This window comes from Cucumis melo, chromosome 10 (assembly GCF_025177605.1).
Source record: "Cucumis melo cultivar AY chromosome 10, USDA_Cmelo_AY_1.0, whole genome shotgun sequence".
Taxonomy (NCBI): domain Eukaryota; kingdom Viridiplantae; phylum Streptophyta; class Magnoliopsida; order Cucurbitales; family Cucurbitaceae; genus Cucumis; species Cucumis melo.
The window spans coordinates 10,298,347-10,309,300 of NC_066866.1; the positions used below are offsets into that span (position 1 = coordinate 10,298,347).

The 10,954-nt window shown below is 34.9% G+C and overlaps 1 protein-coding gene across 7 annotated transcripts; it reads left to right on the forward strand.

Moving 5' to 3' along the window:
- Positions 1-618: 618 nt before the first annotated feature.
- LOC103502875 (phytanoyl-CoA dioxygenase) lies at positions 619-10,736 on the forward strand. 7 transcript variants are annotated; one of them, XR_540660.2, is made up of 10 exons: positions 668-838; positions 948-1,069; positions 1,143-1,203; positions 1,519-1,587; positions 1,834-1,952; positions 2,049-2,196; positions 2,288-2,432; positions 3,130-3,216; positions 10,179-10,316; positions 10,450-10,736. XR_540660.2 is itself a non-coding variant. In XM_051090649.1 (9 exons), the coding sequence occupies exons 1-9, from the start codon at positions 784-786 to the stop codon at positions 10,219-10,221; spliced, it is 846 nt and encodes a 281-aa protein (XP_050946606.1). In that variant the 5' UTR covers positions 619-783; the 3' UTR covers positions 10,222-10,736. The 7 variants fall into 7 exon arrangements, 4 of the variants coding, with proteins under 4 accessions (XP_050946606.1, XP_008465221.2, XP_016903345.2 ...); XR_540661.2 differs by having other exon boundaries at positions 10,455-10,736; XR_007823981.1 differs by having other exon boundaries at positions 670-838; positions 1,146-1,203.
- The last annotated feature ends 218 nt before the right edge of the window (positions 10,737-10,954 follow it).

The window sequence follows — 10,954 nt, forward strand, 5'->3', positions numbered from 1 at the left end:
AAATAGAGGATTTAAATAGAAGAATAAATCATTTAAAAATAAAAGAAAAAAAATCTGGAAGAGGAGATTAAAAAATTTGTAAGAGAATAAATCACATAGAAGAAAAAAAGAAGAAAGAGAACCGAGAAATTGTCTGTAATATTCAAGAGCAAATTTGAAAATTATAGAAATATTTTATGGGCTTTTCTTTTTTTGCTATACGGGATATAAATATTTTGGTGTTTTATTATATTTATGGAAATTAACCAATAATATATATAACAAATTGAAAGTGGGGATTTGAACTTGAAATCTCTAGTCCTTGTTATATATATTAGTTGAGTTAAATTTTCATCAAGGAAAACAAACAATAATTAATAATCGTGAAATGACCACAATTTTTTTAATTATATAGTAGTAAAAGAAGTATAAAGGAAGGTAGGCTTTTTTATTTGAAGAAAACGTAAAGAAATATTAAATTCTAAAAAATATTAGCATTAAAAATAAAAGGAAAGAAGCACTAAATTAAGAAAAAGAAAAGAGAATATGGAAACAAGTTTGACCACTGGGCCAAAGAGAGACGAAACTAAATGTATCATATTTTACTATAGTGTTTTAGAACGCCAATATTTTGGAAAAGTGCAATATTCATACCATTTTCCTAATTGATAAACACGTTGTATATAATCTTTTTTTAAAAAAAATTGAAGAGGAATTATCGGTCGAGTTCTTCCTATTTCTCTTCTTTCATTTCTTTCAGTTTGAGCGAAAATCCAATAGGTAGTGATTGGAGTCAACTCCACCATGGGAATTGTTCCTAATCTCAATTCCGATCAACTCCAATTCTTTCACTCTCACGGTACCTTTCAATCCTTCTTCCATCATCTTCGCACTTCCAATTTCCATAATTTTCGCTTACCCAACTTCTCCTCCTCCTCCTCCTCCTCTTTTCTTTACCTTTCTTGCAGGTTATCTTGTGATTGAATCATTCGCCACTCCTGATGAAGTTCATGCCATGAGAAACCGGATGGAACTGTTGCTTCATGGATTTGACTGCTCCACTTCCTCTGTTTTCTCTACTGTTAATCAGGTTTTTCTTTGATACCAAATTTCTATCTGCTAACGTTATGCTCTGTTAATGTTGATGTATTCTTTTTCTACAGCAGCTGTCTACCGACGATTACTTCCTCCAAAGCGCTGAGAATATTTCCTTCTTTTTTGAGGGTATCTACAATTTCTACTTACGTATTTTATTGCGATAATTTCGTATCGTTTTTTTTTCTTTTTTTTTTTTTCCTTCCCGTGTTGAGGAACATTAAATGTGGACATGATTTGGTCTTGGATGAGACTGTCTTCAAATATTCATTTCAGGCTAGGATTTAGTAACTCCAACTAAATGATCAATGTGTAAAACTTGTTCTGTTATTGTCGTGAAAATAAGAATTGAATATGCTATTGACATGTCTTTTAATACTTAGTTTCCATAAGTATGGTTCATGCTAATTGGCCCCCTTTTTTATTTCTCCTCCTTTTTTGTAGAAAAAGCATTTGGAGAGAATGGAAACTTGAAACAAGGAAAGGAGCTCTCAATTAACAAAGTTGGTCATGGTTCGTATTTGTCTATTTTAGCAGACTGTTGACATAATCGAAACTTTTGATCTGTCTTTTTTATCTCTTTAGCATGGGTTTCAATTTTACCTTCGCTTACTTGGGTTTAACTATACTCCTCCTAACTTTTGTTACTTTCTCTTGGCCTTGGTGACTCAAAATGGTTGTTCTCCAGAAGCTTATGAAAACCTTAGAATGGAGCGTTATCTTTTGTTACTTTCTTTTAACTGAACCTCCCTTTTGCAGCATTACATGAGTTAGACCCAGTTTTCAAAAGCTTCTCCGACTCTGAGAAGTTTTCAGGTTTATTGTTGTCATTGGGATACAAGAGGCCGATAGCCATTCAGTCTATGTACATATTTAAGGTTCTCTCTACATTGCAGTATAACTTATCAATACTAGTTTATTAATTTATTCCATTAAGTTAATGATACAATAATTTTTGGAAAACTCACTGACAGCAACCAGGTATTGGAGGTGAAGTAGTGCCTCACCAGGATAACTCGTTTCTTTACACTGAACCAACTACATGCACAGGGCTGTGGCTGGCACTTGAAGATGCAAATACGACAAATGGCTGTCTTTGGGCTATTCCTGGATCACATAAAAGTATCCCCTCAAAAGCCACTTCTTAGATAGTGGAAATGTCTTTCCTGGTGTCTGATTAATTATATTTCTTGTTGATTTTTGTTGTTTCTAGATGGACTTGTTAGAAGGTTTCTTAGAGGCGACAAAGGAGTGTACTTTGATCAGCCTTCTCCTACTTACGACAAGAAAGATTTTGTGCCTATTGAAGTGAAAGCTGGATCTTTGGTTGTCATTCATGGAGACGTTATTCATCAAAGGTATGTCATTTGTGGAAGGAATATTAAAACCGTTTTATTAGTTGTACCATGATTTGTCTTTAAATTTATACCATAGTCAATTTTTTATTTTTTATTTTATTTATTTTAAGCAACTTTTCTTGTGTTCCCATCCATATAGAGACAAAAGTATTCTGATTCATTCTGAGCATTTTTTAAGTGACACTGCATACCAAATGAGTAAAGATTCTCCCTTACTAAATATGATATTAAGATTGATAATAACAAAAAACATGGGATTGACTCACAAAACAACACAAGAACTAAGAACATGATAACAACTAATCACAAGAGAGCTGCACTCTCCCTTTCTTGAACATATACAAAATTCAAGATAGCTAACCCTAGCCAAAACGAAAGCTTAAATACTGACATTCCCTTGCTGCTCATACAACCCAGGACCGCAACCAGCTAATGCTAATGATGCTAATTCATATAAAATGAGATGTAGTTTTTTTATGGTTTTACAATATCTCACAATTTGTGTTCGTTCAGAGGCAATTGGTTAATATTGAACTTCTACATCACCATATGTTAAGTCTGGTTTATTTTTCTAAGCACCATGAGGAGCATGAGCTAACTCTCCAAGAGTTTTATGTTTTTCCTTGAAATGTAAATTATGATAATGTTATCTCCAAGCTGATTGCTGTCCAATTTCTCTGATATGTGTGAACTATAGCTTTGAGAATCAGTCTCCAAAATCAAGACATGCGTATAGCCTGCACGTGGTTGATACAGAAGGTTGTGTATGGGCTCAAGATAATTGGTGAGTTCATAAAGAATTTGCACTTTTTACCTGTTTTTATTTTTCATTAAGAAACTTATTTTATCCCGTCATTGTAGGAAGTTGTACTAGTTTTGATATTAATTCTTCTGTTGGCTATTGTTAAAATTGTTTTCAGCAGGCATTATAAATTATTTTTATTATTATTTTACATAGAATTTAGAAAAGGGAAAAAAAGGACTTCCACTGAGAGATATAATCACAAGCTGTAACGGGAGAGAAAAAATGTGAGCCGACAGTTAGTTAATATGTGCATGGATAGCCCCCACTATCTAGCTAAACTTCCAATTATTAAATAAAGTGATACCTGAAAGTAATTGAGGCTCAAAGCAGGACCCGTTTTTTCATTCGAAGGTAGTGGAAGTTTTGTTGACAAACGAAGTTAGAAAAGAGAGTAGGAGATTCCCAAGCCATATGGATTTCAGAAGGACCTTCCATCTTGACCAACAGAGTGTTCAGACTATAGTTTGGAAAAGGAAGATTAGATTTAAACCTATATTATGCCAAAGTGAGAACAGAGTCCAAAACAAAATTAAAGTATCCTTCATCTTGTTATAGATGCCATTGTTTCTTTCTAATCTAACGAGAGGTTCCCAAAGAAGACTAATAATGTGGAGCCAGAGCTTCTCTCTTTCTTAAATGGGTGATGCAACAATGTGGAAACAAGGAAATCTCTTGGATCGATAGGAATTGCGAACTGCAGCTTGCCAACTGAAAGATTCTCGGATGAAAAACCAAAATTTATGAGCATAGGGGTACAGTAGTAAACCTGACAAGAATGCATAAGAGAGTTCAGTATTTATTTGATTGCGTTTAAGAAATTTATGTTTTTGGGATTTTGAACCATGTATATGCGTCTGCCCATCCCTAGTTGGTTCGTGGCCTTGAGGGTTTGTTAATACATGCCACTGACTTAAGGTTGATTGTTCGGGTGAATTCAATAAAACAAATAATAAAGTAATGAAGTACAAGTCTGGTTCTTGTTAATATTATTTTCCTCGTTGTAAATTTTGTATTTTCATATCAATTGAGTTTCCACCCTTAGTTGTGCATCTAAGGTATGAAAAATTGCTTAGGTCATGGGACATTACATGAATGATTGAGGGTTGAATTTGTTTTGTTTAAAAAGAAATATGCACTACAATAAAGTGCTATTAAAATATGCACCAAAATAGAATTGCTATGAAAATGTAAAGTGGCAGGGTGGGACTATTGCTAAAATTTAAACAAAATATAGAATTTTCTGTACAACATAGGAGTCATAATAGGGTTGTATATTCTATTCCTTGTAGGAATGATTCTGGTTTGACCTAGGTGGGTATTAGCCTAGACATGTGTATATTACCTTTACCATTAAATCCATGATTAGCATTCTAGATCTAGGAGTGTTAACATCCTGTGTCACATGTTCCTGCTCTGCAATCCCCATCTTTATCATCTTTCATCCCCTAAAAATCATCTTGTATTTATTTTTTATCTTGGCTGGGGAGCTCAGTGTCATTTCCTTTTAGGTCTAGTTGCTCTTTCAATGATAGGGATGCGACTGATTCCTTTTCTTTGTTGTTGTCTTGGGGAGAGTTTAGATTTTGGCGTGGAAGAAGGGATGTGCATATATTTGGAATCTTGATCCTTTGGAGGGCTTCTCTTGTAACTCTTCTTTTCGTTGTCAATTGGACCATTCTCCTTCTAGAGAGTATATTTTTCCTGCCCTTTGGAGGATTAAGTTTCCGAAGTCAGTGATACTCTTTATTTGACAAGTTCTAAATGTACGTGTAAACACCTTGGATTTGGTCGTTAAGGAGGATATCGTTGTTATGGGTCTGTTTTGTTATATTCTTCATAAAAAAAACAAAGGAAGACCTGAATCACGTCCTTTAGAGATGTGAGTTTGCACTCTCTGTGGAATTTGTTCTTCTAGAATTTTGGCTTTACTTATGTCCTTCAGTCAATAATGTGATTAAGGAGTTCCTCTCTGTTAGTGAAAAGAGTTGCTTCTTATGGTTGGTGGGGGTTGGGTGCTATCACTTGGAATCTTTGGAGTGAAAGGAACAGTAGACACTAGGTTGGATAAGGAGCCTAGTGACTTTTCGATCCTTATGTTTCATGTTTCCATTTGGAAATGGTTGTTTTATCAAAATAATAAATAATAAAAAATAATCAAGTGTCACATCACATGACCGACATTCTTTATTGGGGTAAGTAAGCCAATCAGGTTGTACTCACTCTTTTGGAGAGAAAAGTATATATTATTCAATATTGAATCAAAATAAAGTTACATATATATAGAGAACATAGAAACTCTAGACAGAATGTACAATTACGATAAAGGACACATATGATAAAAATATATATTATAACACTCCCCCTCAAGCTGGAGCGAATATATCAATCATGCCCAGCTTGTTGCACAAATAGCTTATTCTTGCTCCATCTACAACTTCGGTAAAAATAACTCCCAATTGTTCTCCGGTCTTCACATATCCTGTGAACACTATCTTGTCTTGTATTTTCTCATGAATAAAGTGACAATCCACCTTAATATTTTTAGTTTGTTCATGAAATACTAGGTTAGATGCAATGTGGAGTGCAACTTGATTATCACACGATAGTTTAGCTGGCATGGTAATGCTGAAGCCTATCTCAGATAATAGTTGTATCCACACTATTGTGCACACAGATTGTGCCATAGCCCTATATTCTGACTCAACACTCGAACGAGAAACAACATTTTGTTTCTTACTCTTCCAAGATACCTAGTTTCCACCTACAAAGACACAATAACTAGAGGTCGACCTCCTATCCTCTCGAGATCCAGCCCAATCAGCATCAGAATAACAATTAACTCTCATATGTCCATGATCTTTATATAAGATTCCGCGTCCAAGAGCAACTTTCAGATAAAATAGAACTTGTTCCACTGTAACCCAATAATCCACTATAGGAGAGACATGAACCGACTTACAACACTTACAGGATAAGCAATGTCTAGTCGTGTCACTGTTAAATAGTTCCACTTCCCAACTAATCTTCTATATCTCTCAAGATCTTTAAATAATTTTTCTTCTTTAGCAAGTTGCTGATTTGGTATCATTGGAGTAATGGTTGGTTTGGCTTATAGTTTTCTTGTCTCAAACAACAAATCAAGTACATATTTTCGTTGAGATAAATAAATACCTTTCTTGCTTCTTATCACTTAAATACCCAAAAAAAATTTCAATTGTCCCAAATCCTTCGTATGAAACTGACCCTGAAGGAAAGTCTTGAGAGACGAAATACCCGATATATCATTTCCAGTAATAACAATATCATCAACATACACAACCAGCAAAATAATACCATTTTCAGATTGTTGATAGAAAACATAATGATCAAATGTATTCATCTACGCACTAAAGTGTACGAGATCTTGACTAAACTTACCAAACCACACACGTGGTCTCTGTTTCAAACCATACAAAGATTGTTGAAGGTGACATATTTTATCACTCTCCAGCTGAGCAACAAACCCAAGTGGTTGCTCCATATAAACTTCATTCTGAAGATCATCATGCAGAAAAACATTCTTGATGTCAAGTTGATGCAAAGACCATTTATGGGTAGCAACCATGGAAAAAAAAAATCGGATGGAAGTTAATTTGACAAAAGGAGAAAATGTAGCTGAATAATTAGTGCCATAGATTTAGGCATACCCTTTGGCAACAAGACGAGCTTTTAACCGAGCCACTGTTCCATTAGGATTAACCTGAAAAGAAGAGAAAACGAGGAGCGCAAATCAAACACCCATTTACACCCAAAGGCCTTCTTTCCTATAGGATGAGATACTAAATCCCAAGTACCATTATCATCTAAAGCAGTCATCTCCTCAATCATTGCACTACTCCAACTAGGATGAGAGAAAGCTTCATGAACCGTGTTAGGAATAGATGTGGAATCAAGGGACGTAATAAAAGCAGAGTAGGACAATAACAACGATAGCCTTTTTGAACGCATGAATAACCCAAGAAGATGTATTTCAAGGATTTTGGGATCTAGCTTAGTATGATGAAGACAAATATCCCAAACAAAGCAAACATGACCAAATATCTTAGGAGCAATAGGAAACAAAGACTTGGTAGGAAAAGAACACGATATGGAGGCTCACTGTCAAGAACAGACGAAAACATTCTATTAATCAGAAAAGAAGCCGTAGAAATAACATTGGCCCGAAAAGGCTTTGGAGCATGCATTTGAAATGATGAAGTACGTGCAGTTTAAAGTAAGTGCCTATTTTTCCGTTCAGCAACTCCATTTTGAGATGGAGTGTCAGCACAAGAAGATTTATGAATGATGCCATGTTCACACAAGTAAGAGGCAAGAACATGAGAGAAATATTTGCCAGCATTATCAGTGTGCAAAGTTTTGATAAAGACATTAAGATGGTTTTTAATTTCAGCATGAAAAGCACAAAAGTGAGGTAACTCGAAACGATTTTTCATAAAATATAACCAAGTCAGACAGGAATGATCGTCAACAAAAGTAACAATATAACGAAAGCTTGTTTGAGACACAACTGGATATGGACCCCAAATATCATAATAAACTAACTTAAATGGAGCACTTGCTTGTTTATTGACTCTAGGACCCGAAATAAGAAGATGAAATTTAGCAAATTGACATGAATCACAATTCACAAAGAACAAAATTTAGGATAAAGCTTCTTCAACACGATCAAAGATGAATGACTAAACGACAATGGACTTTAAATGGAGATGTATTGGCAGAGCACACCTTAACTTTCGGTACTTGGTGATCAAAGAGATAAAGGCCCCCTGACTCATATACTCGACCATAATCTTCTTTGTCACACGATTCTAAAACAAGCAATAACCAGGAAAGAAGAAAACAATACAATTGAAGTCGTGAGTAAATTGGCTAATAAAAATTAAATTAAAGGATAAGTTAGGCAAATGTAAAACAGAAGACAAAGAAAAGGATGAGGTAAGGTGAATAGTGCTAAAGCCAAGAATAGGGGATGTGGAGCCATTTGCCAAAGTTACAGACGAGAAAAGGGCTAGGGAGGATGGTCTAGAAAATAAGCGAGAATTACCTGTCATATGGTTTGTGGCACTAGAGTCTATAACCCTTTTGGTAGATGATTTAAGGTGACATTTTATATTACTTGTGTTAACAGCGTGGATGCAACAAGAGTAGAGGAAGATGACGCTTGCAATGAATCCTGGTATATCTGAAACTTAGCAAACTTGTTTGCAGGAATAGTAACTGATGCTACTGTCATATCACTTGTGGAAGCTATCTGAGTATCTGAGCATGTTGAGATTGTTGATTATTCATATATAACAATTTTCGACAATCACGTTTCAAATGACCTGGCTTATGACAATAGTTACAAACAATCTTTGTAGAATTCGATTTTCGAGGATCATAACTATTCCTCTTAAAGTTGTGAGGTACCCTGGGGTTATTGTTCTTGCTAATGTGAGCACTACTGGATTATGGAAAGGACACGAGTGAAAGCATTGTCTAATGATGGAATTTTAGAGTCGGAGAGAATTTGTGATTGGCCATTCCTAATTCAAGTAAAAGTCCATTAAAAAAGATCATGACAGCCATCTTTTCTCATTGAGCTTATTGAACTATCCTCTTAAGCCGCATAAAGTATCCGGTAACAAATTCTGTTTTTTGTTCGGCACGGAAAAACTGCATACAAACTTCAAAATTCTATGTACTTTCTTTTTACCTGAATATAGAAATTCTAAAAATTCTAAAAGTTCTAAAAGTTCCTTAACAGACTCGCAATGATTAACCAATCCAAACCCTCAAACCAAGGATATATTCTTCAACTTTCGTCAAATGGGAATAGATTTCGATGAAACCAACCTTGCAGACGAATTGAAAAAGAGGATTCGAGACAAGCCCAGAAGATGGAGATCGAATTGGAGCAACCACGTGCTCCCATGTACCGGCACATGGAGACGGTGCAGAAGTGGTTCGGAGTGTGTGAGCTTCATGCATAGTGTTTTCCGACGAACGACAATAGCAAAATGCGGTGGCGCTTCTACTGAGATGGACAATGTCGAGAAATGGCCACTCAAAGATAACCTAAACCTAAACCCTAATGGAGAGGGAAGCTATCAAGTGAATATTTTCAAACCTTCTAAACTCTAGAAGGCTCTGATACCATGTAATCACCATTTTGGAGAGAAGTATATATTATTTAATATTGAATTAGAGTATATATATATATATATATATATATAAAAAAAGAATATAGAAACCCTAGACAAGGATATACAGGACACATATAATATAAATATATATTATAACACAGGTGTTAAAGGATGTTAAAGGATTTTCTTGATTCATTCTTCCCTTGACTAGAAGGGATAGCAGCTAAAGTCTGCTAAACAGGTCATATTGGAAAAAATTAGTGTGTGACAACCACTTCAAAATCCTTTTGAAGTGTATTTAAAACAATTTTGATCAAACGAATTTAAATAAAAGTGAGTTTTTCGAAAAATACTTTTTTTTAAAACCAATTCAAACGGGTCCTAAATCTCTGGAGTCATGTTTTACTAACATCTGTGCTCTGTTTTAGGTTTCACTTTTAAGGTAATGATATTTCAATATGGAGTTTGATTTTTGTTATGGCAAACTGAGAGGCCGTGGATGAATCCTCCATTGTGTTTGATGGAATTGGCAGCAGTAGTTAGGAGGAAACTTTTGGTCTACCTTAGAACCTCCAGCTTAAATTTTGGGATGTTTGGCATTGTTTGCCTCGAGGTCTCTTAAATTTTGATTTTTGTGTTAATTGGAAATACTGTCCAATAAAAGATGCACACATTGTTGAAATTGATTGATTCATAGATCAATTATTAAAATGAAAAGAGTTTGTATTGCCCTAGGATGTAGCATTCCTGACCTTTTCATCCTTCATTCTTATCCAGGATTAGGAGAAAAGTGCAACTTGAGCCTCTATATGAAACTTGATCGAATCTCATGGTTTGTTTCTTCTCTACATCTTCATAAAAAGAGGGGGAAAAACACTTGCCCCCGGTGTTTCGACAAACACAGCTGTCACGAAGGTGCTGAAATTTAATAAGATATGTAATCTTTCTAGCTTAAAGAGTTTCCTTACTATTGTTGCTAATTGTTCAAAACTTTCCAAGCTTTATATATATATATATTTTAGTTTTGAACAATATTTTCACAACCCAGGATAGACCACGAATCTGCTGGTGGAGAGAGCTCAATTCACCTGTCCAAAACACCAACACATCGGATAGGTTCCATTAGTACACTCAAATCTAATTATCAGATGAGTCAGGAAGGGGTTTCAAAAAAAGAAAATTATGATTCAACCTATAAACATTAGAAAAGTACCTTAAACTTCTTATACCTATAGTATTTGCACGTACTTTGTATCAGACATTGAAGGCTAGAAAAAGTGTGTTAAAGGCATTGAGATATACTGCTAGCATATTTGAGTTTAGTTGCAATTCTAAGCATGCCATGTGTCACAATCTAGATAACACTTCAGATTAAAATAATCTGGAGATTATAATAGTTTGCTTTTAAGGTGTAGGCTATTAGCTGGGGTGTAGATTTAAGGGGAGTGGAGTGGGTTATTTTAGCCTAACTCCACGTTCGAGGCATGGATTAAGCAAGAGGGGATTAATGTTATTTTACTCCTTATTTTATGCCGAAATCCTTGGCACACATT